Raw genomic sequence first — 27,482 nt, 5'->3', positions numbered from 1 at the left:
TTTGTAATTACGGTGAAAGATTTGATCTGAGTAATACCAAGTTCCATTTTATTTCATGAACACATTTACAGCTGTACAAATCAGCTCCAGAACAAACCTGACAGACAGGAAAAATCCTCCTGACAGGAAACATGTTCACCTTCTGCTGTCTGCAGCCATGTTTTTCTGTGGTTCAGGTTACTGATCAGCAGAAAAACAGCAACTAAACCAAATAAATAAAGTCCAAATGATTGCTAGCCGAATGCTGACATGGCCCACTGCTTGACATCGGTGGGGCATTGTGGGTACTTCTGCAGGGCCTCCATGAGCTGACTGTGGTCCAGCATGAGCCTCATCAGCTGGTACTCCCTCTGAGTTTTGGTCGAGGAGCCGTCGACCGGCCGGATCAGCTCCAGCTGCTGCAGGTGCTCAAAGGCCTGAGGACGATGAGAAAGGAAAGTGTTGCTCTCAGGAAATGTCTCTGAATCTGGACATTTTCATCTAAGAATAATGAATATTTCTCTTGTTTTCTTTGTGTGCATTGTGGAGTTGTTCTGTCAGAGGCAGGAAAAGAGTTTGGAGGAGTAGGGAGATGTGTCTACCGACCTTCATGATGACAGGCAGGTCAAAGTTGTACATAGAGTTTGACTTCCTCTGCAGGAACTTCTTAAACTCTAAATATAAGATATGCAAAGAAGAGAAAAGTTGAGATCTTATTGTTTTGACTCAGACTTTATTTTATTTGTCTCTACACTTCTCTCTTGTATTTTCATATCTGAGTTTGGGGTCGCACCATTATGAACCATTTGGAGATTGAACGGCTCTCCTTCATAGACGTCGTTGAGGTGTTTCATGGCGATGATAAGGCACAGCTCCAAGATTGAGAGACCTAAAGAGAGGAAGGACAAACACGCATGTAAGTCACGTAAACTTTTCGGAGATTGCGGACACTTTTCATCCGGGTCTTACCGTGGAGCATGTTGGCCTTGGCGTCAGCGACACACAGCCGGCTGGCGTCCAGCAGGTCGGCCGGTCTGATGGCAGGTTTGGCGACAGAGACGCGACTCAGACACAACATCTAGAGGAATATATTCAAGCAGCAAAAACACATTTAATGCTTCTCTTATTTCAGTGCTGCATATTGCCAGTCTCACACAGGATGACAGCATCATAAAAGGTGTGTTATTATTACCAGCAGCATGTGCAGAGAGCGAAACTCTTTACTGGAGTTAAAGTGTCTCTGTAGGACATCCTCCACTGATTTGTCTTCACACAGAGCCTGAGGGGAAAAAAAAACAAGAAAACGGGAGAAGTGAAATGTGTTGCTGCTCCGCGTTTCAATCTGATTATTAAGTGTAAGAATGAAGAAACTAAAAAAAAAATTGAAACAGGAGAAGTCGATTTACCTTTACGCTGGCGTTCCACTCCTCAGCGAACTTGCTGTCGGGAAATTCGTCCGTTAAGCTGAGCTGCGTTCGGACCCGCTCCAGGTACTGAGTGAAAGTCAGATTGCTCAGCAGGTGGATCTGACGGTGGGAGAACCGCGATTTCACACGCTTCTCCAGCAGCTCCAGAACATCCTGGATGGAAATGAACCGTTAAATGAACTGAGAAAAAAACCCAGTATTTTCTGTCTCTGAAAGTAAAGATAGAGAGTCTGGGAGGCCCACCAGTCTGCAGGTGATCCCGACCACAGCGATGGGCGCCTGGGCAGACTGGGAGACGTCGAACAGGTTGTAGAGCAGAGTCTGATTCTTATGGTGGGCGAAAAGGTCAAACTCATCCAGGACGAACAGCACCGGGCGACTGCTGCTGCGGTCACCTTGACGGGATGATGAGCAACAGAACATTAAACCCCACTCTTATGAATTTTAACGCTGCTGAGTTTAGTTTTAAACCTGGAACATTTTCTAACCTTTTTTTAAGGCCTCCAGTAGGAAAACCAGATTTTCTGCAAAGCTTCCCTGAAACAGGACAGAAACAGGTTTTTGCAGCAGATTTATTGAGGAAAATGCAGATAAAAACTCCCTGTGAACACTTACAAACACTTTGTCACCGACTACGTTTTCCAGGTGGAGCTGCCTGGTTATTTCTTTTAGTGCTATTCTGTCGTGGGTCTGCAGGAGACCTACAGCAAACAGACAGAAAATATATCTGATTCTCTGTACTTGGAGACATTATACGTGTAAATATAACTGATAAAAGAAGCTGGAATATCCAGGAAGCAGTTAGGTCCTTAAATTCTGACTAAATTGAATAAGGTATGGTGTGGAAGCAGAGTACGTACCATTGAGATGAACCCGTAGAAGGTTTTTCTGCACCTCTTTTTCCTCCAGCAGGTCCCTCAGCACACACTCCAGCAGCTGCAGACACAAAAACACAAACACAGACACCATCAGACGTTACAACCCTCCCAGGATTTAAACACGCTTCCACACAATTCATCACCGTTTCAGACATTTTTTTTACACAGAAGCCCATTTCAAGCCCGTGGAGGCTCACCATTGTTTTTCCCACTCCTCTGGGACCGACGATTAGCACCGAGTTACTCTCCCCGTGGATGGCCGTCCGCTTCAGCAGCTCGAGGAGGTGTCTGCAGATACACAGCTTTAACTACAATACCCATAATGCTCTTTGAGTTGGAAAAAAAAAATTGTTTCCACTTTTCTGTGAACCGCCTGCAGTAACACGAGTGCGCATCATTAAATCTTCAGCGTTGGAGGTGGATTTCACAAGCTGCTCCACCGAGCAACACCTGGGATGCTCGAGTGGAGTCCAACTCAGCTGGGAACTGGAGCTTTTCCAACCTCCAAACTGGGACAGTGCTGTCAGCCAGGTGAGACTGAACTGGGTCACTGAGACAGGCACTAAGCTGCAGGTCTGCTCTGTATTACAGATGACACCTCTACCACAGCTGTTCTTTGATTGTGGGAGTAACCCTAACCCTAAAATCACATCAAAGGCGATTAATGTACTGAAATAACAAACCTATGTCATTGTAAAATGAAATTTCATCAAATAAATAATTGTATTTGGGGCCAAAACAATGCAAAAAGTCCCATCAACACGCCAGCATGGATGAAATAAACCTACTTGTGTTGAGCTTCCACTCCCGCCAACCTGTCAGGAAGCTGCTGATGGCAAAACCGCTCCCTTAAAATCTGCTGAACCTGTAAATAAAAGACATAAATATAGTATAAAGTATAAATAAGATACAAATTGCTATGTGCTTGCCAACCAGGTGCTCATGTGTGTCACATCACCATGAAAGAATAAGTCAATCTGGTTGATACAAACCTCTGTGATGCATTCTCCAATAGGCAGGTGGGCATCTTTCACCTTCCTCTTACTCATAATGATGAGACTCTAAACTGCAAAACATGTTGTCAGTGACCAAGAAACAATTATTAGAAAAAAAATGTAACATTAATTAGAAGGTAACGCTCTACAAACTACACTTATGCGTTAATTGAATGCACTAACAATGGTGACTAAGCCTGGCCTGAGCCCCAGTAACTAACTTTGCCTTGTACGTTGGCAAATTTACACCAGACTCCAATCCAGTATTCGTCAAAACACATTAATATCGCATTAAGACATAAATGCGCTGATGTTGTAACATTAGTTAATATCGATAATTGATGAGCCCAAAACACGGCATATAACTCGTGCAACAAGTACCATTTATTTGTATACAGTTTCATTTTAGCCAAGACTGTTCACAAATACGCTTTGCAATGTATTCTTCACAATATGGTAAAATCCGTGATGTTTTAGTGGGTAGTATCTATGCCGAATTATAAAGTGGCTCTCAAATATTCAGAATAGACCACAGATTATATTCGAGATTGTGTGAATATTTGCCGGCAAGCAAGAACTCACTAATCTGACAGATTTTTAAAAGGGATTTCGGGATCTCTCTCTCTCTCTCTCTCCGCGCTGCACTTCTCGTTACCGGAGCTCGCTAACAGCGTCCTGCAGACACAAATCCTCCACCTGCTTTATATTTCTAATAAAAAAAAAAAAATTACTTGGATTGTGTAGTTAAGGAGACGTTAGATAGTTAGGCAACGTATACACACACACATTAGCACCGACACATACCGAGAGAAACTGCTGAGAGGTCTCGATCTTCGCGGGAACACTGCTCAGCCTGCAGTGACGACTTCCTGCCTGGGCTGCATATGTCCCCTGATTGGCTGAGGCTCGGAGGAGAAGAATAGAATAGAATAGAATAGAATAGAATAGAATAGAAATAACTAGACATAATAGCCTACAATGTTAACTGTCAAAAGAAAAAAATAGCATGCACATAATTGGTAAATATATTGTGTGAATAGTTGCATATAATCTGCATTTTACATTTGTTCTATTGTTGGATTTTAAGCTTGGTATAAAATATAGTCTAAACTCAATTAGTATGACTTTAATTGTTAGAAAATATGTGTCATTCTGACCAGACATTTTAAAATATATCCCTAATTGCATTAATGGAAGTTATTATGTGTAATTATAAATTGCTTTTTTTTTTTTTTTTAATTTTATCTGTCAAGCCATAACTGGCACTGCCGCTCTGATTTTGAACAAATTCGGATGGATGGATGGTTTCCTGCATAACAAAATTTTTCACTCATTCCCAATGACAATGAAGCTCTGGAGATACTTAAACGCTTCCTGCTGCTTTTGGTTGACTGATGAAAAAAGCACAATAAAACTGGCAGATATCTCGCAAATCGTCTCCCAGTCTCCGCTCGCATTTAGGCCTGTCACATTATTCTAAAATACGACCCTCCACTCCCACATCCAGCTCTGTGTTTGCCCTTAAAAATACATGAAGCGGTCTTTTTTACAGCAGCCATACACTGAACTCATTTAACGTCTCCTCAGGTTTGACCTTCACACAAAATTCAAGCGTTTGCACCCTGAGCTCCATCTTCTTTTCATTTCAGGTGACTGAACTCCTACTTTATTTTTATTTAAAAAAAAAAAATTTGTTTGCTTTTATGACCTTTATTCATCTTGGGAAATTATTTTGCTGAGCATCTGTTTCTGCTTCAGGGCCACCATGTTTTTAAGCATTAAATGAGAAATGACAATACAACAATCCCCAGAGAGCACCGCACTGATTGTTACTGTTGGCATCACTCTGATATTAGATTGTAAAGACCTGCAGTTTCTCCATGAATATTGTTGCTTATGTTTCAAACTGTTTGATGAAATATGAAAAAGACTTTAACGTGAAACCTTCCAAATTAATGTAATTCATTATTATCAATACAAGAATTTGCAGTTCATAGTGTAATGATATTATCACATTACACTCATTAATAGAACTCAATACCTCCAAGCAAAAAAGCTCTTTGCCTATTAATGGGATTATTATTATTATTAGAGGGTATTTTTTTTTTTATGGGCCCTGACAATGACCATGTATTTATGTACTTTCTCATCCAGCCAATAATATCTGCATTACATTTACATCACCTCCAGATCCCAGAGTCAGTGCAGGACTACTCGTCTGAGCCATTACTGAGATACTTTATAAAAAGAAAGGTGCAACCTGATGGGATGAGAGGTCTTTATCTCGTGTCCTGCCACAGGACTAAAGTCAAATCAGTGACATAAGAAATGTTCTTCACAGTTAAGGCTCCCTTAGGGGGCCCCCAGACCTCACTCAGGGGCCCACCAGTGAAGGTTGTGGCTCTGTGTGGGTCCCCCCACCCTCATACCCAGTTGTTCCTCATCCATGTAACGTTTTCACACCTAACTTTTTTATTATTATTATTATTATTTTGTTTTTGCCATGCACACAGCCCATGTCTGCGAGCTCCGGAGCAAACGTGCATCACCTCTCCCATCTGCTTTGCTGCTCCGGCCGCGCACGCGCAGTGCGGCTCTCCATCATTTCCAATCTCCCAGTGTAGGAGCAGCAGCGGAGGCAGAGAGAGAGCTAATGGCTCGGCTTCTTATTCTTATTTTCCTCCGGCTCACAAACGCACCGTTGCTCGGCTTCCTCACCGTTTCGGCGCCGCTGCGCACTGGCTGTGATGCCCCGGGTAAGAGTGCACAGTTTACGGTTTGATTTGACGCAGACAGAAGCGTCTTCTTCTTCTTCTTCTTCTTTCTTCTTCTTCTTCTTCTTCTTCTTCTGTTTCTTCTTCTTCTTCTCTCTGCACTGCTGTTAGCCAGCCTGCTACGCTAACCCGTGCTAACTCGGCCCTGGCCCTGGCCTTTGCCTCCCCCCCCCCTCTTTTTTTTTTTTTTTGGCTCGAAACCCTAACGCGGGCCTAGCCGCTTTTTTCCCCCCCCTCTTACTTCGGCAATTTGAAGTCGGAACCTGGGCTGCGGGGCGTCAGCGTGCACGACCCCGGTTTCGGTTAGCCGATTAAATGCTAAAACGCTTTTAGCATAGCCGAGCTCGCCCCGCTAATTCATTTTCGTTACAACAAGCTAGCTGGCTAGCCGGACAGCTGACGCTCGGCGTGCTAACCTCCCCCCCACCTCCTCCCTCCTCCTCCTCCTCCTTCCTCCTCCAGCTCGTTCAGGTGCATCAAAAAGCGTCTCGACGGGCTGCTTCAGCCCCTGTCACGATGTAAACGACGCGTCCTCCACAACGGCAGTCACCAACAATTTGGCGAAAGCCAACTGGGAAGTCTGTCCGGCTAACGTTCACCGAGCTATAATTGGCTTGTTGTCCTGAACGTTGTGGTTGTTTTGGTGGTCGGACACAAAGCCGCTGTCAATGCTCTCCAGCTTTTTTTCTTGACGACGTTGCCAACTCGTGTTGCTGTCAACTTTTGGAGGCTGCTGCTGCTGCAGGACGATGTGGCTCGTTTGCCCCCTGAAGCTGGCCCGAGCCAACTCCTCAAGGGGCTGCAGGAAGATTCAGAAAGCACAGGTAGATTATAGATATATAGATATTTATATATATATATGTGGGGTCAGCAGGAGGAGAAGACCAGGACAGTGCGCCTCACCGTCTGCCCGGGATTATACTTTTCAAACAGTAGGTGCTTTGTGCAGGTAACTTGCTTCAGTACCTGAGGATAATTTAAATTGTATGTGTCTTTTGGCAAGTGAAACTACTCCGTGGAGTTGAAGTGAGTCCAGCTGTGTCCTTTTAAGTTTACAGGTCCCCCGTTATCTGTCCTAATTGGCTTTATTCGTTTGGCACCCAGTCCTCCCAATTGGTGCGGGGCTTGGTTCAATTTTTTTTTTTTTTTTTTTTTACCACAGCCCAAATGCTGGGAAACTTTGCATTGTGTCCTCCTGCAGTCATCACCGAGAGATCTTGTTCTGACCTGAGTCTTTAATTGGCAGGTGAAGGTTAACCAGCTGCTGCTCCTGCTAGAAGGTAAAAAAAACAACAACAAAACAAAAAAAGTTTTCTTGTTCTCCGCTTGATAAGCCAAGATAATTGGATGCAATTGTAGTTTTGTTAAAGTTAAATTAAACTCTCACGATCACTTCAATAGATACACACACAAAAAAAAGCGGTTACGGATTGATTCATTGCCGTGTAAAATAGAAAAACACTTCAAATATCAGAGTGTGAACCATTTCAGTGACGTCAGGACAACTGTGTCTTGGCCGTATTATGAAATGCACACAGGCTGCTTATCTGATCATATTCTTTAGATTTCAGACAAAGATTTTCATTTGCATAAACTGGCATCCTTAATGGACCGCAAATTTAGTTACTCTGGGATCTTTGGCTGTGGTTGCATTTGTCATTTTGATGTGATTTCTCATCTTAAACAGATTTGTTTTCCCTTTCCTTCTGAGACCGCATTGCTGTAAGTCTTTATTTATGCTTTTTTATTTTTTATTTTATTTTTTTCCTGCCTTAACTTTTTCACTTCTTGTTCACCCCGGCTTGTATGAAGTTTGCAGCTGGGTTGAGTCCAAACTGTGTAGAATTCCCGTCACATGCGAGGCAGGTTTGTGCCAAAACTTGTGCCAAAATATGTTTCCAGTGGTGCCGCTGCATCTTATCCTCCGTACTACGTGAGGCGAATTAGCTAAATTTTTGTTGACTTTTCAACTTTCAGATTAAGACAACTAAAAGAACAGTTTTCGCTTGTCTACCTTCATCACTACCAGCTGCAAAGACTTGGACGTCACTCTCTAAGAAATCCACTTTAAGTTGTTTCCCTTGCTGGAATAATTGAATTTGCAATTGCTTTTCTGGTAGTTTTTTTTTTTTTAATGTACCCGCAATGTCCTGAGTTTTTGCTTCTTTCTGTCCTTTCTCCCTGTTTCTGCCTGTCTCCTGCCTTGCTGCTGTGAACTAGAAAAGCAAAAAGGCAGAAAACATAATGTTAAAAAGGTTAGAGATCGGTATGCTGTTTAATTTGGACCTGATAGTTGTTTAGAGTCAGGAAATGGCGGGGAGAGATGTGCAGTAAAACGGTTAAAGTTGATTTAAATTCATGCTTTCACGTTAGCAAGGTGGCAGATTCAGGGAGTGTCGCCCTGCCAAAGGTAAGCATCAAAACGTTTGGCCGAGGCAGTTGTGTACATTTTAATGAAAATGTCCTCGGTTTGCGTCTGGTCCAGGACTTTCGCCTCATACCACTCCCCTCTCTCTGCATCCTTCGTGTTTCGTTGTGATGTAAGCGAATAAAAAAACCCAGACAAATAGAAACATTTGTCACAGCCGGAGATGCCTTCGAACAGCAATGCTGCACTAAGCACACGTTGGAAAAAATAATTCATTTTTCTCCTCCAATGTAATCACAACAATAGAAATTATGTTCTGTCTGTTACCTCTGCCTTGTATTAGATTTTAACGATGTGCCGGTTTCTCCGAGAGGATGCCACGCATCTCTCCTGAGGTGATGAGGTGCGACTGTTGCTGCTGTGTATTTCCACATAAACAACAGACGTTTAACGGCTGCCTCTTTTTATTATTATGATTTTTTTACTATGCCACGGTTAGCACTCTCCTCCTCACCTCTCTTCCGCTGTGGTGGTGTCACTGGGTTTGGTCTCAGCAGCTCACAGGGCAGTTATGAGTCAGCAGCACCAGCGGCTGAGAGGAGGCTTTGCATGGAGCTCCGTCACTCACAGATTGAATTCAGCCTGCTTTACCAGCATTGAAGGGCTCCTAGCAATATTTGAAGTTTGCTTTCTGAGTTAAATGGAGGGGGCTAAAAAATGTGGTGTGTTTTTTTTGTCGTTGTCTTTCCACAGTTACTTTAAATCACAGGGAGATAAGAAGAGTCGTCGTCATGATAAATTAAGGCATCATGTGTGATCCATTGGTTGTGTTCAAGGTGCCATGACACCACTTATAATGACATCAAAGCAAAAGTCATAGCCAAGGACTAATCAGGTCATTATTGGTGCCAAAACCAAAACAGTTATCATTTTTTTCCCATTGCACCTTTAACATAATTTCAACTGCTTAGTGGACAAATTTCTTTTTAATGATCTTTTAGAATCCTTATTTAATTGTAGTTGACTGTTATCGCGGCCTCTGTGGAAAAAGATTTAAAAGGTGGCTCTACCAACAATAATTTTACATTTTGCCCTTCAGTAGAAAAATATATCTCTGATGTCTTCAAATTGCCAGAGCAGATTAAATCAAGAACTTTTACTTACTTTAAGAAAATGCATTTCATTATCGATTAATTGGTGTCCATGTCTTTGCTGTTGTGCCCTCACAGGAACCATGGGAATACCACTACCCAACTGTGTTTGGGAACCAATATGTTGAACATACTCCACATGTCTGACTGAGGGGCTGTATTCTGGGTGGCGAAAGACAGATGGTAAAACATTTGATATAAAGAACTTTCCGCTGAAAGCGCACACGACTCCCGATCGCCACCTTTTCCGCATCTTCCCGTGTCGGATGGCTCTGACTGACGAGATGCAGTAATGGAAGTCCACGCGCCATTCAGCACTGTAGCCATGAAGCAGCTCAAAGGGTAGGGCCTGCTGTGAGCTCGCCTCACCCTACCCGCCCCATCGCCCCGTCAGCTCCACCTGCGAGCACAGTCCCACGTCGAAGCAGAATCTCACAGCCCCACCCATCTCCTCAACCCGCCACGCCACCACCTCCTCCACCACCACGGCTTTGGAAGACGAACATGACGAGCATTGCGGAGACACCGGTTGATGTCTGATATATATACCTCTGAGGTGTCGAGCGTAAAACCAGTGGAGCAATGAATGGCGGAAAGGACTGTGAGGCGGGAGATGAGAGGCAGGCCGCCCCTGTCCAGGTTCCCATTGGCTGGCAGCGCAAGGCGGAGTTGGGCAGAGGGGTCGTGTACATAAGGTAAGATTTCATCAAATCATCAAGAGGCTTGAGGGCTAATTTTAAAAAAATGGTAAATTTGTATTGATATGAAAAATTAATAATTTTTTTGGATCAATTATTAAAATTTTCAGCAGATTTGTCAACTAATTATTTAACGACTCAAGTACATACTTTGGCCAGAGGCAGATGGATTTAATATCAGAGAGGTATGTCAATAAGCATCAAGCTTTGGTGTCAGTTGCTCCAAATCAAAGCGCGCCCAACCGATTTGTTTACAGTCCACACAGGTAAGAGTTTCTCTAATTGATTGGCTCTGCAGGAGACGAACCGAAACACGGTGGCTTTTTGATGCTGCTGCTCGCTGTGTTGAGTCAACCGCTCTCGTGAAGCTTGCAGCGTGTTTCACGTCTACGAGCTTTAGAAGTCCCTTTAACGTTCACCCGAGTAAACTGCAGCCCATATGTTTGGTCAGACGGGAAGAATTTTGGGTAGATTTCATAAACCTTTCGCCTCCTTGAAGAAAGCAGCTTACAAAATCCTCTCCGCTGGTAAAAGAGGGACTTCTTTGACTAATGAGTTGGATCCTTTGCCCGTCACCATGTCATGTAGGCTGGAAGTTGGTGTCCTTCCCGGCATATGAACACCAGCGCGGGTATTTACCAACCACAATGAACTGAAGCAGTTGGCTGGTGTCAGGTTTATTTTGGGTGTTGGAAAGAATCCTGTCTACTTCTGTGACCGTGGCCTGATACTGTCACAGCACACTTGTATTTGCTGATGTTCTTCTTTTACATTTTTAAAGTGTGCGTTTGCTTCAGGGATGTGCATCTGTAGATCCTCACAGCAGATACGTGTCACAGCCGCTGCGATTGATGATTCAGTCGCTGGCTGTTTTGGTGCATGTTTGATGGGAACTACCAGTGGTACATGCTGTTCTTCATTCACTGCTGCCAACTCAAGTGTTTTACTGAAGGTATTTTTCCGGTTGTTTTTTTTTTTCCAGCCTTCTTGGACATAAAGCCCCCTCTTATTTCTGATGGGTTAAAACTGCTTTACTGCAGCTGTGACCTCCAAATCACAATTCTGATGTTTACTTTTAGTCCTTCCTGGTTTTACAGTCTTCAACCAGGTAAAGAAAAAGGAACAAATCTGTCTATTATATGGGGACTGCCATTATGGTGCAGTCTCCTCCTTCATTTAATTTGGAAATAATTTAGGTTATTATTTTAATACAAATGGTTGGTGATTTAAAACGTGATACAGCTTTGTAGAATAAGAGGATTTTACTGTTTGATTTCATGGTTACAAGTCTGCAAAAGCTGCCTGAAGGAGCTGCTAACCCTCCTAAAGAAGAAACCATGTGCATGTCTGTCATCAGAGCCTTTCAGTGTGCAATGGTTTCTTTTCTTCTTCTGAGTCAGGTGCAAATGCTAAACCCTAAAATGTTCAGTTACATGCTAAACATGACCAGCGTTCAAGAGCTTCAGTCTAAAAATGCTGGATCGCATTCAAAGATTCATTCTAAACGATGCAAATCACAAAAGGAGCGTTTGTCCTGTGGAACGTCGCCAGCCCTCAGCCTCATGTTGTTTTCTGTTTGCAGTCCCAGTGGCTCGGTGCTGTCCAGCTTGGAGCAGGTGAAGACCTACCTGCTGACAGATGGAACCTGCAAATGCGGCCTGGAGTGCCCCCTCATCCTCCACAAGGTTTTTGTTTTGTTTTGTTTGCCCCTATTCATTTAAAACATGGTGGTCAGAGGGAGATTTTACAGCTGCTCTGAAATGTCATGCCAATTTTAAGATTAAGATGGAATTAAATTGCTTTTGTTCCTTGTTGATTGAAAGTGGACTTTCTGCACCAGAAATGTTGCTCATGGTCATCGTTGTAATTAGCTTTACCTATTATCTGTTCTCTGTTAGGTCAAAGGGATGAAAAAGTAAAAACTAGAGATCATTTCAAGCAAGTTCATGCCTGCTGTTTGGAGACACGGGTTAAAATGATGATTTTGTCTAACTTCCTTACTTTTTGCAAGAATTATATGCCGTGTAACTGTTTGTTGCATTTCATACATTTCTGTAAAAATTGACCTGCTTCCAGATAATTATGATATTAATGAAGAAATTTGCACTTGCTGCAAGTCACTGAGAATGAGCCTTTGCTCCTCAGAGCAGACTATCAACTTTTGACACGTCTTGCCTCAAGAGAGGAAACTTTACATATTTCACATTTGCGTCCAAAGCTAATGAAGCAGGATGAGGAGTACACGCGTCTTCGAGGAGTAAACTGTGTCGCAACAGTCAAACAAAGCTGAAAACACCTTCTGACAGGCCATAGTTCAAGTGATCCCTCTTTGTTTTTGTTGAAATGTTCTTGAGAGCGTCAGATGTCGCTCCTGTCAGCTTCAAAGGTGGCTGTAAAAAGTTTTGTCGGAGTGCAGTGCCTGTGGTCGTCTTGAGTTAGTGTCGGTCACAATGACTTCCAATAGAGGCCGGTTTTACACGGTGGAAAAGAAAAGGCTCTCAAATCTCTCCTGCAGCATAATCCACTTCTCCACTCCCTTTTCCATATGCTCAGGATGTATGAAATAAATTCAAGCTGCCACTTCGCTGATCTCTTTGAAGGACCGAACTATAAGTGTAAGGGCGCTGTGAGGCGTCCACCGTATCACATTACATAGGGTAATCCGACCGATTATCCTTCTCGATGCTAAATTTGTCCCCAATGCTCCACATCCGTCGGATCAGGCCATTATCAAGCTGATTTTGCCTTGTTTGGCAAAATGTTGTCTCTATTCTTTAAGTCCTAATAAGCAGATGTAAACCTCCCTCTGTTCTTTTATGAGCTTATTAAATTGTGTGAAAACTGAAGATGGAGAAATTAGTGTGCGTACTCCTAAACTGTCTTAAGATGCACTCCAAGGTGCTCGGGAGAGTCTCCGTCTCCATGTTTATCTGGGATTTACTCTATATACATTACGGTCTGTGCTGTTAAGACAGCCCCAAAGCATGAGTGAGAGGAACATACAGTCTATATATATATATATATATATATATGCAGTCATTATTTTCATGTTCCTAAATCACATTTACTTTACATCTGTTCAAATGACTTCTCTCTTTGTCCTCAGGTGTTCAACTTCGACCCAGGGGCAGCTGTCAAGCAGAGGACAGCGGAGGATGTGAAAGCAGATGAAGACGTCACCAAACTCTGCATTCACAAGAGGAAGCTTCTGGCCGTGGCCACGCTGCACAAGAGCATGGAGACGCACCCGCCTCTGACGCTGACCAGTCCAGGGGGAGGTACGAGCACATGGAAATACAGTCTTTGTAGCTCAGATGAACTCTTAACCCGTGTTTCCTTTGATAGCAGCAGCCCTCAGTTACAGATGTATCGCATCCAGAGGTAAACTGGTTAGTAGAAATTTTTGCTGAATGAAACACTATTAAAGAGCCAAATGTTGGTGAAATTTGGATGTGATTGAGGACGTATTAGCTGCCAGTTTGAGAGGAAATATTATGACTATTGATGAGAAAAGTGTTAATGTAGCAAATTATTTGAGTTTTCAAGACTGTTTATTTTTCTTTTGACACATTTGTCGTGTTTTATGGTTCGCAGCCACTGTGGCCTGCAGATACATGACTTCCCAGTCCTGCCTAATACTTTGTCCAAGGTGTTGGTATTGATTTGACTGAACACTGTTTTGTGTATCCTCAAGGTACATCATCTGTGGTTTCTGTGCATTCCACGACTCAACGAGCAATAAGGACTAAACCCCACGACGGCCTGCCCAATGCTGTTGGCCCCGATTGCAAGAATCCTTTCAAGATGATGATGGTAGCCGGACAGCAGCAGCAACAGAGGCTGTATCCACCCCAGGAGATGGGTGGAGCCCAGCAGCCGGAGCTCTACTCTGGGTACCCCAGGCCGCAAAGGCTGGGCAGTGGGGAGCCAGGCCCCAAATCCCCTTACCGGGCTGGGTATGGAGGCATGCTGAGCCCACCTCCCTCCAGTGTGAAGCTGTATGGAGATGGCTCGCAGTCTCCAATTGCAGACACACTAGGTAGCCCTGACGGCTTTCCAAGGACCAATCCTTGTGGTTTTCCAGGAGCCGTCAGCCCTGGCTCGGCCTCCATCCACGGGAACTCTAGGACGCCTCTTTCCCCACCCAGTGTGATGCTCCACGGCTCCCCTGCGGGCCAGCCATCCTGCGCCATGACAGGAAGGACTAGCACACCCCTCTCCCCCACGGCCACTGCCAAAAGCCCTGTCATGAACATGAACATGCCACGGGGGAACTTCCCCCCTGGCATGGATATGCCCCGTGCAGCATTTCACCATAAAACACAGCCCCCTGTGCATTCTGTACCGCCCCCTCCATCCATACCACCTTCCTGTGCTCTTCAGAAAAGGCAGTTGACTTCTGAAAAGGACCCCTTAGGCATCCTGGACCCCATCCCCAGCAAGCCAGTCATCCAGCCCCCCACCAATGCTCCAAACCCTTCCAACTTCCAGCCTAACATCCACTCTCAGGTACCAATGATGAATGTAAACATACCCCCTCCCGCCATCGTTCCCTTGCCAAGCAACTTACCTTTACCCACAGCAAAGCCTGGGCCCGGGCCTGGGCATGGGCATGGGCATGGGCCTGGGCATGGGCATGGGCACGGCGGCCATGTTCAAAGGACTCAACAAGGTGGTCCGGCTTCCTCCATGTCCCCCTCTCCTGTCACTTCCCCGGTCCACATGGCTGGGCCTGCGCTTGGGAGGATGGAGGTCTCTCCTCATCGCTCTCGTTCATCCTCGACCTCCTCTGAACACGGGAACTTTGCAATGCCCACAGGGCACCAGGCCCCGTGTGGCACCATGAAGGTTCCTCCTCGTTCCCCCAGGTCAGCCATCGGTTCTCCCAGGCCAGCCATGCCCTCCAGCCCCTCCACCAATAAAACTGACCCACTCCACCAGTACAAAGAGTCCCAGCTGTTGCCTGGGATGGGGAACTCAATTGGCACCCAGCAGCACAGCAACCCCATGTACTCACCCACCTCTTCCGCCTCCTCGTCATCTTCTCTTTCTCTGGCAACCCCAAGCGCTTCCCAGAAGGGCCACCCAGGACTCCTGGGGATGCCCCTCAACCAGATCCTCAACCAACAGAATGCCACTTCATACCCCGCCAGCAGTCTCCTGTCAGCCGCAGCCAAAGCACAGCTAGCAAATCAAAACAAACTCAGTGCTGCTGGCAACAGCACTGCTGGCATGGCTGGTGGTGGTGTTGGTATGTCAGGCATGGGGGCAGGTGGTGGAGGTAACGGAGGGAGCGCAGGGCACCCTGGCTCTATGAGCGGCCCTCGAGGCATGGAGGGACACAGCACTTTAAACCCCATGCTCCCGCCAAACTCCCCCATGCTGCTCAACACTCCCGAGGGCCAGAGTGGTCGGGCGGCTCTGAGAGACAAGCTCATGGCCCAGCAGAGGGATCCCATGCGCAAGCGGAAACAGTCGTCCGGCAACGCTGCCGTAAACCACGACGGTAGTAACAACATGGTCTACAGCATGCTGAACAAACCGGGCATGGGAGGACCTCACATGCAGGGTCCCAGCGCCACCGAGCAGCTGAGAAAAGTGGGCCGGCTTGGAAACCTTCACCCAAACACCTCCATGGCTCAGCTTCTCCAGTCCATGAGCTGCCAGAGTTCCCATAACCTGGCAGGGAACAGCCATCGTCCAGGCCTCAGCCCCGGCCCGGGGCCCGGTGCTCAAGGAGCTGCACCGCTGCACTACAACGATAGCACGGGCATGGTCCCCGGTGGCCCTCAGCAGAACCTCCTAGTCCAGCAGAGGCTGCGGGTTCCGGTAGACGCCATGCAGCACTGCCAGAACATGGACACCTCCGGGAGCCACATGGGCTCTCGTCCAGGCCAGTTCCCTGACATGATGACTCAGATGCAGGCCTCCTCCATGAGTAACTGTGGGTCTATGGGGCCAGGAGGTGGACCGCTGGGACCCGATGGAATGTCGCTGGGACGCCCCAACACTAACCCCCCACCACTGTCCCACCCCGGCCCTCACCCTTCACAGCTTCATAGTATGGGGAGGACTAACATGGTGATGGCGCATGTAGGTGGTGATGGAAGCTGTACCCAAACCATCTCTGATACAGGTGAGACCTCAGCACCAGATCAGCTGTGTGATGGCAGAAAAAAAAATAATCATCAACATCTTACTATTTACGAAGGATTTAAAAGGATGTTTTATAATGAATTTCACAGGCCTAATTTTAGTTTTATATTTAATTATTCTTGTTTATTTTCAGTAATTTACCCTCAGCGTGTGCTGCTGAATATTCAGCAGCACATGAAGCATTTCACAGTGAAGCCCTAAAGTGTTATTACATTTAATTAATCTGGTGAAAATTATTTATTTTCTCTATTTTAATCACAGGACATGTTTCTGACATTAAGACTTAAATAATTCCAGTTATTTTTCCAAAGCGAATTTGACAGTAATTACAGTCATAATGACTACTTATTCTTTTTTTTAACATGTATGTAAGAAAGAAGATGTGAAAAGCTTTTTGGATCATTAATGATAGTTTTTTTGAATGAGTATTTACAATAAAGATTAGATTATGGTAGATTTCAATGCTACTTTAATATCCTACCAGTGCCATTTATACAATATAATCATAAAATCAATGTAAATTCCAGTACTGACTGACCACTGTCTCATGGTGTCGATGTCCTGTGCAGTTAATGACTGTATATCCTCCTCCCTTCCTCCTGATAAGCTCATGGCTCGATGAAGATGTGGTTTCTATGGTTATGAGTGAACTAAAACCAAAGGATTTAAGTGATAGGCCCCGAGCCTGGACCGTCGGGCTCCTCCAGCATCTCTGAGCTAATGAGCAGGCCCCTCATCTTTGGAAGCTTGGCTAATTGTCAGTCAGCCAGTGTTTCTCTTTGTTTTATTTGTATGCTAGCATCAGTCAATGGTGTAAGAAGATGGAAATGGGATCTGCATCACGCTTTAAGGGAAGCAGCCCAGATAGAGCGCTCTAAAGAGCTTCTCCCAGCAAGCTGGTCGCTATAGTAACGATAGACCCTGAATAGAGACCAGAGTGAAGCCTTTGATGAGGGTTTAGGCCTGTGTGTGTGTGTGTGTGTGTGTGTGTGTGTGTGTGTGTGTGTGTGTGTGTGTGTGTGTGTGTGTGTGTGTGTGTGTGTGTGTGTGTGCGTGCGTGCGTGTGTGTGTGTATATATATATGTCTGTGTTGCTACTTGTGTATTACAGTGTGTGTGTTTATTTATGTGCTTTTTTCCTGTGTGTGTACACGCACATTCATATTAGTGATTGTTTTGAAAGCACAGAAAAGACCTAGATCTTGTTCCCCCCACCACCACCACCACCATCTCTGCCTGCTGTTGAACTGGACTCTGCGCTTATGTATTCATTGTGCGTCCGTGTGTCCTCATATGGTTTATAATGGAGATATCACCGAGGTCTGCTGCAGGCCACCTGTTCTTATCACCAGGTGCCCTGTTATTCTGTATTTCTCCCAAGTAGTCATTGAAATTCAGGTGGTCATGTGTCGGCCGGGAGGTAGAGCATGACGTTTGTTACAGTTTTGACATTTACAATTTTGATATCCTAATAGTGACATTTTAATGATCTTATTTACAGTTTGTGGTTAAATTTGATCTGTATTAATATTCAGGACCTTTTTTTTTTTTTTTTTTTTCAGATCACAAACATGATTTAAAACGAAAAATCTTGAAATATGACACAACCAGCAGCTCCATTCTCTTAATCCAGGCCCTATTTGGGGATTTTAAGAGTTGAAAGATTAAAAACAATATGCATATTTCTTAAGATGTTTGTAAACATAGCCATGAACCAACACACAGGCAAGTCTGACTCGACACCATATGGAGGAGCAACCTGTTGTCTCCTTCTGTTGCTTGTTAAGTCGTATTTATTGGTCAGGATTAGGTTTCCACTGTCGTATTTTTTCAATCGAAATTCACTGCTTGAATATATTGGTCTGGGCACGCTCCATAGACTTGTATCATATCCAGTCCTTGCATCCCGCTAAACATAAAAGACCTCGGCTTAGTTTTAAAACTACTCAAGCAGCCTTTAACCGAACACAATTGAACTCCACCGTCGCTACAACTGGAAGAAAAAAAAACATAGCTTTGTATTCCTGCTTGTATTGTTTTTCTACCACTGCAGTGTGTCTGGGGCCAAGATGGTCAAGCAGGTGATGCAAACAACGTGGCACAGCAGTGTTACCGGCGGCCCAAAATTCATTTGTGAAGAATCCGATTTAAAAGTCAGAGATGACCAAAACAGTGAATTAACTCACTTCCGCTCCTCATAAACATCTTTCCCTGGCGGTGAAAGCACATGAGCACTGAGAGCCACTCGGGGTAAAATGATATTTTGTCACTAAATGTCAGATGTTATGTTTAGTTCATTTTCCCAGACTTTTGATGACATCTTAAGAGCACTGAAAACTCTTTGAAAGTGGCCTCGTCAGTGGCGTCTTAGCTTAGCATCCAACCATCTGTCTCTGTACAGCTAGCGAGCTTTGTGCCCCCCCCCCCCCCGCCCCCACTCACTCACTCACTCACTCACTCACTCACTCACTCACACACGCACACTCCTGCCAACAACAAATACTCAAAAGTTCATTGTAAACCCCACTGGACCCCCTGCCACCCAGCTGACCGCCGCCCCCATCCCCCAGCAGGCTAAAATCACACAACCCGACCCTCGTAACCCCCCTCATCCGCCCACCCAACTCCCCCAACGAGCTTCCTGGCAGCGGACAGCACCACCAATCATCACTCGGTTCCCATGGCAACCTCCCCCGGCAACAGCCGTCACTATATCATAGCAGTAGCGGAGGATGTGGGGAGGAAGGGGGAGGGGGCCGGCCGAGTCGTGGCTCTCGGTGTTAGAGAGGAGAGAGAGAGAGAGAGAGAGAGAGAGAGAGAGAGAGAGAGAGAGGGGAAGAAAGAAAAGAGGAGAGAGGGGGAAAAAAAATGGAGAACACACACAGCTGCCCTTTAGCTACGTAGCATCGCACCAGCTGCTCCAGTCGCTGCTCGTCCACACACACACACACACACACACGCAAAACACAGCGCTAGGCCTCTGAGATTTTGTATTTGCTCCGGCTTTGTCTGCGTAACATTGCTGCTGGGCTTTCTCTTCATTCATTGATACATCTGTGGCCTTGATGTATTTTGTTCATGTTCTGTCCTTGGATGCTTCGCTAACAAGTCTGGCTGTACTGTGCATCTGGCAGCGTGTCCATCTGTTGGCTCTGGGTGCAACAGATTGTTAATGTGCAACTTTTTTTTCTTTGATTGTGAAAGTCTTTTTCTTAACAGCCTCGCTATTCATTATCTGGGGGTAACCAGTAGATTTGAAAAAGTATAAATTTCACTGAAACTGCTGACAGTTTTATGACAGACATTCACTGGAAGAAAAACACTAACAGAAGAGCAGAGAATTTCTAAGTGCATAATATTCATACCCAACGCTGTAAATCCTTTCAAAAACGTGTGTAAATTATTTATCAAAGTTTTCAATGTAGGGAGTTCATTGGGGCTGCCCGTTTCTTGCTAAAGCTGAATTGAAATACAATAGATGATGCAGATCGTTCTCAAAGTTGAGGAAGAATTATCAATAATAATATGTCTGTTTTGAGCTTTGTGAAATTCAGTTTAAATGAATTTCAATTCATTATTGTGATGTCAGTACTGTGAGGATCACTGACACCTTTAATATATGTTGTATTTTACCAAAGCAGTTTGAAATGAATGCCATCATTTATGTTTCATTTCATTTTTAAAATGGTTTTGCAGGAAACCCGTCGTCACTCAGCTGTGGAATGAGCGTCCTACAGCCACACGTCAACTCTGCCGGAGGTCAGATGTACCAGCAGCAGATCCACCAGGTCCTGCAGCAAGGTGTGGCTTCCCACCCGGCCTACCAGGGACAGCAGCACTTCTCTGACAACTCGCCCTACACGGACAGCAACAACGCCAACGCCGGCTCCATGGCCTGCCTCTATCAGAACTACCAGGTGGACGACGGGATGCATTTTTTTTCTCTCTGTAGCGTTTCATGTGCTTTTATAAAAATCGATTATTTACCACGTTGCTATTGTGTTTACAGCAGGTGATGTTGCCACATCCACAGTTTGGTGAGGAGCAACAGCCCCACGGCGAGGGGCTTCCAATGGGGACACCTGGCTCTGACAGGGGCCCCGGCAGAGGACCGGAGTCGGTGGATGCCATCTACAGAGCCGTTGTGGACGCCGCCAGCAAGGGCGTGCACGTCACCATCACCACCACGGTGAGCGGAACCACACAGGCGAGTCCGGTGCCTGCCCTCAGCGCCATGAGTGCCTTCACTGCCTCCATAGGGGAACCTGTGAACCTCCCCCAAGCAGTTAGCGCAGTCCTGCACGGCCATCAGGAAGGGGAGGCGTTACCGCAGCAAGCCAGACCGAGGCAGGTGAGGCTGGGACGGGGTCAGAAGAACAAGGATCCAGGGAAGAGCACTCCGGACGTCTCCGAAGCCAACGACTACTTCCGTTCTCCTGGTCGCGGGACTCCCAGGAGGCAGTGGGACGGGGAGACGCAGCACGGGGGAGGCTTCGACACTCACGGCAACAACACCGCCTGGGGTGGTGAGGAGTTTCTTGAATGCTCTACCCAAGTGAGAAGTAGTCCCTGCATGGAGAGACCCGCCAGTCTGGCCCCGGCCCCGCCGTGCCCCACCGAAGGGTCCAACGACCACGGCCTGGCCATGGCCCACGATAAGGTCTTTCTCGACGAAAGCTATCGGTTCAACAACTGCAGCCGGACACCCGCCAACTACAAGGAACGTCTGGAGCAGACGGTGGAGCGCTGCGCCCACATTAACGGCGCCACCCCCCACTTTAACACTCGGGGTTACGGAGACGTCCTGGGACCCCCGCGGCAAGACCTGACCGGGGACGACCAGTCGCCCAGCTCCTCCACTAGCCTGGAGGGACCCCTGGCTACAGCCAAAGACTACAGCCACTACAATGGCCACTTCAACGGTATGGCGCCCAGCCCCTCAGACACAAAGAGCCTGAGCAGTGAGGAGGACCTGCGGCAGCCGGACTCCCCCTCGTCGGATCTGCTCCACTACCGGTCCAGGACCTTCAACATGGGAGAGCTGGTCTGGGGCCAGCTGAAGGGCTTCCCACCCTGGCCTGCCAAGCTGGCCGGGGACGAACAAGTGCACAGTGCTGCTATGCAGCTGCGGGAGCAGGCCAAGGTGAGAAACCGGTCTAGTGTGTGGCCACCTGTCAGCATTTCACCAGCCAACTGCAGTTTTCAGACTGAGACTGCTGAGTGATTTCATCACAAGTGAAGCCATATTAAACATTTTATAGTCGTGGGTGACAAAGTTTAGTCCTGATGGAAAGTTATTACAACACTGGAGCAGGAAACCAGCTTTTTTGTCCAGCGGCCACAGTGCACACATCCACCATTTTACCTCCCAACTGTGACACAGAAAAGGTTTTACTAATGATGACCCCCAAATGATCTGGTAGACCAGCTGATGAACTCCTAATTCAGCATCAGTTCCTCCATCAGTCCTGAATGTACTCAGACGTCCTCTCGTCTCTCTACAGGTGGAGCCAGAGAAGTTAAAAACACTAACTCACGACTTGGAGGCACTCGACCGAGCCGCCAAAAGAGGCCTGAAGTAAGTAACTTTGTCCATTGTTCTGTTAATTCAGTAAATAATAATAATTAGAGAAGGTACCAACATTTTTCACCGATTAAACTAATGCAATAGCCGCAGAAATGCTAAATAACAACAACATATGGCTGCTGTTAGTTACTTTATTGATTAGAAAAGTCACGTTGTACTGTGTATGTTTTCTTCTTTCTCTGACTGACCTTCACACTGATGTTTATGGATTAATATCAGTGTTGCAAGTTGACGATCAGACCTTTAAAAAGTCCTGTTTACGGATCCAAAACTGTTTTTACAGCGGTTGCTTCAAAGTTTCCTCTTATTCGGTGTGAGATTACTTTAAGCAGCGAGAGACTGAAACGGGTACCGCAGTTTGGGAATCACTGGTGTTATGATATATCCTGTCATATAAACTCACTAAAAGTTTAAATTGCACTTTCAGTCTGAGCGAGGTGTTCACACGGGTTGGGTTTACTACATATTATTCAGGGACTGATTATTGCCACCTAGGGGTTAAAGATGGAGTCCTGCATCTTTTCCTGCCTGGTTGCATTATTGAATAATGTAATTGTTGTCTAGCAGGCCGGGGAAACTGAATAATCACTTGGAAGCTGCTATCCACGAGGCCATGAGTGAGCTAGATAAGATGTCGGGCACAGTGAGTATTTGTACCTTTCTGCTCTGTGAAAGAGATGAAAGAAGTACTGTTTCGCCCAGTCAACCTCTCCATCTCTCACCACAACGTTTGTGCCCTCAGATCCCGTCGAGGGACCGTCAGGTGAAGCTCCCCAAACCCAAGAGGAGGAAGATATCCAGATAACATTGAATGTGTCGGCCCAAGAACGTCCTCAAAGCCTTCGGAGACTTCGTCCGTTCAGCCTTGATGCGATCTGAGCTCTCTAACAGGTGCTACACATGGATATTCAGTGGTACAGCCACGATATCAACTTGACTTAATGACTGACTACAGAAGGTGCTGGAAATTCCAATCACCAATACAGTTTTAACTGTAGGAAGAAAAAAAAGACGAAAAACATCAAAAACGGTTGCAATTTGTCTACAGCTCACTGAATTAACTATTTTTTTCTAGTATAAGATAGTAAAATAAACAAAAAAAGCTACAAGCATTACCTTACATATTTAAGAAAAATAGACAGTCCAAATATTTCTGATACATTTTCAATATGTATATAGATAATCCTGAAATTTCATGCTATTAAGAAATGTATGTAAATATTGTACAATGTCATGTACAAGCGTACCTAATGCACATTTTATCTTTTATTGTACAAAAACAAAGCAGAAGAAGTGTACCAATGTCTTGGTTTCTATTCAGAAGTGCGGTTGCATACGGCCGCATGCATAGGATAAATAAGAAATACAGCCTAAAGCTTTTATATGATCAACTGTAAGACGTGCTGTTTTTCTTTTCTTTTCTTTTCTTTTCGTTTGGTTGGTTTTTTTGTTGGTTTTTTTTTTTTGTAAGGAAACAGCAGTGAAACAGGCATGAGTCTCTGAGTTCTCCATTACAACAGTCACGTCACTCCAGTTCATTTGTAATGAGATGAAAAAACAAACAGAATGAACTTTACCAGCAGAAAGTGTTCCTTGTTCCCGGTCCGGTGTCGGCGTGGGCTCCACCGGCCGCCACTCTCACAGGAAAATTCTCACATTTGGGAAAACCAGTTTTGTGCTTCAAAAAAAGAAAAGAAAAACGTGAATTTTCTGAGTTTACCGATTGTTGTAGCTGGCAAACAAAAGGAAGTTGGTTACCTGCCGTTTTTAAGAAGGAAAAATCCACCCTCAAAACTTCAGTGAACCAAAATGTCCAACATAATCCACGACTCCCATCGACGGCTCAGGACCGCCCGACGGTCGAATAGTCGAACCAAAGACAAATGAGCGGCCGCTTTGATAAACGATTAATCATTTTTCGCATAAAAACCGTAACAAACAACTGGAGATTCTCTGCTTCCAGCTCCAAACATATGTTTTTGTGAATTGAATATATTATCAGCTTTTGGATGCTCCACTGATGAAGAACAGTTAGTCAGCTGAATTAACTCTACAAAACTTTGATTCCCACGACTCGTACTTATTTTTACTTTCATTACGTACAAAGAAAAGGACGTGCGACATAAAAGCTCCACTGAACGTCCTCGGGGTGGATTATTCCTTCAGAACCAACAGTCAACGGGCTCCAGCGATGATGTCCGTCAGTCGGTTGTTGCGATTATGTTCTGGTGCTTGTTTGTACAGTGATTTTTGTTTGTTTCCTCCATGACTAGTCGTTGTTTAGGTAGAGAAACCATCTCGGAGGAAAAGGCGAGACCATCAAAAGAAACACTAACTGAGTTTTCAGGAGCGCGGAAGCATTTCTTACATTGAGGGGCCTTTTGTTTGTTTGTTTTTGTTTTACGTATTGATGTAAATTATTTATGTACAGTACTCCATATTTATTTTAAGCTTTACAAATATGCTAGATGGCAATAATACTACCAAGAGTTGAGAACTCAAGCCTTATATGTGTATATGTATGTTTCTTTTGTTTGTTTTTTTAACAAGTGAATAGATCATGTATTCGGAGTCCGTTAAAAAGGTCATATTCCCTTTTATTTAAGAAGCGAGCGTCACAAATAACAGTTTTCTTTTCTTTTCTTTTTTACAGTGAGGCTCTCTGATCTGACTTGTGTTTGTTACAGATTGTGTCACGGCAGAGAAAAGGCCGTACTATTTATGAATATGCACGTCTGAAAAGCCAGGCGGCGTTTATGTTGGTAATAAACGCAGTTTAACACTAAAAACTGTCACATGTTTGAAGCTGAATCGTCACTCGGTCGGTCTGACAGTATTTGGGAGCTCTGGATCAACTCGTGTGATCGACAGCTGCTGCTCCAGATCAAAACCGACCCACGGCGACCTGAAATCACTCCCCACTTATCTAGTGCAATATACCAACCCAGCGAAGATCAACCGCTCCAAGACGCTGCATCTCCGATTGTTTGCACCCTTTTTTTTTTTTTTTTTTTTTTTTTTTCCTCTGCACACCTCAAACAACTGTGTTGTAATGTGTTGCCTGATTTCTCCTTTGTTGTGCACATGCTCAAATGATCCCTCACTCTTTTATTTAGTGAATTGTAGCTTTACAGAAGCACCACGACAGCTTCAGATATCTATACACATCCATTCACATCCATTCACATCCATACACAACAACAAATGTCACTGAATTGTCATAACTTCAACTTTTTTGTTTTCAGCACAACTACGTGCAAACAACACTAAAACCAAACGATACGCTACTAAATGGATATTTTGCCATAAATACAACATGAAAACACTACAATTACAACATATCCACAGATTTATTTTTATAACCAATCGCGCCAACATATTCTGCAAATATCCCAAACACACACACACAGCCTCCGAGTCTGAACTAATTCCAACGACTCTTACTTTGTGTTCCCACTTTCTAAAAGTTGTGCTGTAATTTCTGATGATCTCTACCGTTTGGTGTTGTGTGTGCATGCTGAAAAAAATCAAGGACATTTGGGGAAAAGATCTAGAGATAAATAAGATCTTGATTTGAGTTTGTGGCAGCAGAAGAAATAAATACCTGTTAAAATGTCCTCATTTCTCCAGCGTGCACGCTTGTGAGAAGTTCTTACTGTAAACTGTGGCGAGGAAAACCTCCTGCCGTCTTCAAAATGGGACGTTTGCCGTTGAGAACATGAGCTCTTTCGGTAAAGTTCATTCTGCCTCTCCTCCTCCTCCCATCTTTTTGTGCAATGACATGCAGGAACCCGGTGTCGTGTTGGGAACCCATGTTTTATGGATCTGTTCTGTCAGTTTCATGTCGTTAGTGGTCAAGAGTTCAAAGCATTTTTGTGTTTGAGGCGGTCTGTGCAGTCTATTTTTTTTGGTTTTTTTTTTTTGCCCTCTTCCCGCCTGTGATTGTGTGTGTGTTGAGGTGCGAGTGTGATTTTTATTTTTTACAGTGAACTTCTTTGAATCTCGTTTCCCCCTTCCAACCTTTTCGTTGTCAGTATTTTATTTCTTCAACTTGTAATTAAGTATATATTTTCTCACTAATATATACTTTACAAAAAATAGACTTGCGTGAAGTATGATGTGCACTTGATTGCTCTTGTTTATTTTTCTGTTTGCATTAATGTGGGCTAGGGATAGTTTGTCAGAGTCCATTATTTTGAGATTGTTTGGACTTTTTTTTTTAATGGTTTGATGTAAGCAGCATTTTTTTTGTAAATATTGTGAAACATTACAGGTCATGCAGTGATGTAACATTTTGAATAATGTTGCACAGATGTTTAAGATATTAAAAACATGGTCACTCTTACTTGAATAATCTGGTTTGTAACGTTTGAATGCTTCTGCTTGTTGTTTTCTGATTGAGTCACTTTAAAGCTCGTGTTTGTTGTTGCACACTGACCTCTAGTGGACAAACAGAGGAGCACACCTTAATGAGAGGAGAGTATACACGACTTCATCTGGAATACGGAGCATAAAATAATTTGGAAAAAGATAAAATAATGGTTGATAATGAGAAATAAAAGCCCAATAATTAATATTATTTAATTATATACATTGATAAATAGATGGTGAGAAATCTTACGCTTAATAACAATATTGAATATTACTCCATAAGATATTATTTTGTCAGCTATTTTTCAGTGTGCAATCACTTATGTTCTCATAAAGAAAGAAAATAATGTCATCTCTAGGTCTATTTAATTGCTGTTTTAGAGCTTTTATTTCTGAAGTTGGCATCCCCAGCATTTTTTTTAATTAAGAAATAGCAGCTACGGTAACACTTATAAATACGTAATAAAATATGGGCTATTGTGTGTAAATGTAAAAATGTTGTTTTGTGTTGTTTTATGTAATGATGGATCTGATGCCTCACTATGAATAATTTAATGATTATACTTTAACTACATTCTGCTGCTTATGTACTTTCACTTGCAGGAGCAGTGTGCAGGATTTAGCGGCTCCTAGCGGTGAGTTTGCAGATTGCAGCCAACTGAGCACCCCTCCAAGCGTGTAGTGTGTCGTGGCCACCCAGCTCAGGTGATTACTACTCACGTTTCAGGTGATTTTACACTCATAAAAACATAATTATGCATATATTGCAGGCTTCGCCGTGCAGGAATTCTATATTTTTTCACTTTTTACTTTGATCTATTGTACTTTTATTAAAGTAAAGGATTGATTACTTCCACCAGTGAGGAGATGAGAGTGGAATAATCTTTCTATTCATACTTTTGAACAAATTAGGAATAAAATGTCAAGCCCCGAAAAGAAAATCATAGAATTATTTGTATTACCTAAAATCCTACTAGTCCTTAAGAAAACCAGACTTCCTGGTTGAATAAACTGAGTTGATTAAGATTTTACTCTTTAAAAAGTATTTTCGCTGGTAATTAATGTGAGTCTCTAAATAAGGATTCATAATACATTTGAG

At 44.3% G+C, this 27,482-nt stretch overlaps 2 protein-coding genes across 7 annotated transcripts; one reads left to right on the top strand and one right to left on the bottom strand.

Annotated features, from left to right (window-relative positions):
* Positions 1-20: 20 nt before the first annotated feature.
* Positions 21-6,089, bottom strand: orc4 (origin recognition complex, subunit 4). Of its 3 annotated transcripts, none has more exons than XM_069698349.1 (15): positions 5,998-6,089; positions 3,862-4,178; positions 3,277-3,350; positions 3,073-3,149; positions 2,482-2,572; positions 2,267-2,342; positions 2,022-2,107; positions 1,895-1,943; positions 1,650-1,801; positions 1,386-1,559; positions 1,172-1,258; positions 949-1,057; positions 773-868; positions 586-653; positions 21-416 (listed from the first exon to the last, which is right to left on the bottom strand). In XM_069698349.1, exons 3-15 carry the CDS (start codon positions 3,331-3,333, stop codon positions 234-236), a joined length of 1,305 nt encoding a protein of 434 aa, XP_069554450.1. In that variant the 5' UTR covers positions 3,334-3,350; positions 3,862-4,178; positions 5,998-6,089; the 3' UTR covers positions 21-233. The 3 variants fall into 3 exon arrangements, with proteins under 3 accessions (XP_069554450.1, XP_069554448.1, XP_069554449.1); XM_069698347.1 differs by having other exon boundaries at positions 4,084-4,178; XM_069698348.1 differs by having other exon boundaries at positions 4,084-4,184; positions 5,998-6,036.
* On the top strand, positions 2,549-26,357 carry mbd5 (methyl-CpG binding domain protein 5). 4 transcript variants are annotated; one of them, XM_069698342.1, is made up of 11 exons: positions 2,549-2,815; positions 5,793-6,035; positions 9,651-10,267; positions 11,853-11,955; positions 13,377-13,548; positions 13,965-16,406; positions 20,122-20,342; positions 20,435-21,568; positions 21,930-22,003; positions 22,580-22,655; positions 22,755-26,357. In XM_069698342.1, the coding sequence occupies exons 3-11, from the start codon at positions 10,155-10,157 to the stop codon at positions 22,815-22,817; spliced, it is 4,398 nt and encodes a 1,465-aa protein (XP_069554443.1). In that variant the 5' UTR covers positions 2,549-2,815; positions 5,793-6,035; positions 9,651-10,154; the 3' UTR covers positions 22,818-26,357. The 4 variants fall into 4 exon arrangements, with proteins under 4 accessions (XP_069554443.1, XP_069554439.1, XP_069554441.1 ...); XM_069698338.1 differs by lacking the exons at positions 2,549-2,815; positions 5,793-6,035 and adding an exon at positions 6,436-6,877 and having other exon boundaries at positions 22,577-22,655; XM_069698340.1 differs by lacking the exons at positions 2,549-2,815; positions 5,793-6,035 and adding an exon at positions 6,990-7,002 and having other exon boundaries at positions 22,577-22,655.
* Positions 26,358-27,482: the final 1,125 nt, after the last annotated feature.

Source organism: Brachyistius frenatus, unplaced genomic scaffold (genome assembly GCF_029030835.1).
Source record: "Brachyistius frenatus isolate BFR_SWC_R1_liver_20210118 unplaced genomic scaffold, ASM2903083v1 Contig_26, whole genome shotgun sequence".
NCBI lineage: Eukaryota > Metazoa > Chordata > Actinopteri > Embiotocidae > Brachyistius > Brachyistius frenatus.
This window is presented reverse-complemented; position numbering and strand designations above follow the sequence as displayed.

Coding starts and splice junctions, on each gene's coding strand:
- orc4 (XM_069698349.1), bottom strand. CDS start 3,333: ATGAGTAAGAGGAAGGTGAAAGATGCCCACCTGCCTATTGGAGAATGC. Junction 2,343..2,481: donor GAGGAGTGGGAAAAACAATG/GTGAGCCTCCAC, acceptor TTGTGTCTGCAG/CTGCTGGAGTGTGTGCTGAG. Junction 1,944..2,021: donor TAGTCGGTGACAAAGTGTTT/GTAAGTGTTCAC, acceptor GTCCTGTTTCAG/GGAAGCTTTGCAGAAAATCT.
- mbd5 (XM_069698338.1), top strand. CDS start 10,155: ATGAATGGCGGAAAGGACTGTGAGGCGGGAGATGAGAGGCAGGCCGCC. Junction 13,549..13,964: donor GCTGACCAGTCCAGGGGGAG/GTACGAGCACAT, acceptor TGTATCCTCAAG/GTACATCATCTGTGGTTTCT. Junction 16,407..20,121: donor CCAAACCATCTCTGATACAG/GTGAGACCTCAG, acceptor ATGGTTTTGCAG/GAAACCCGTCGTCACTCAGC.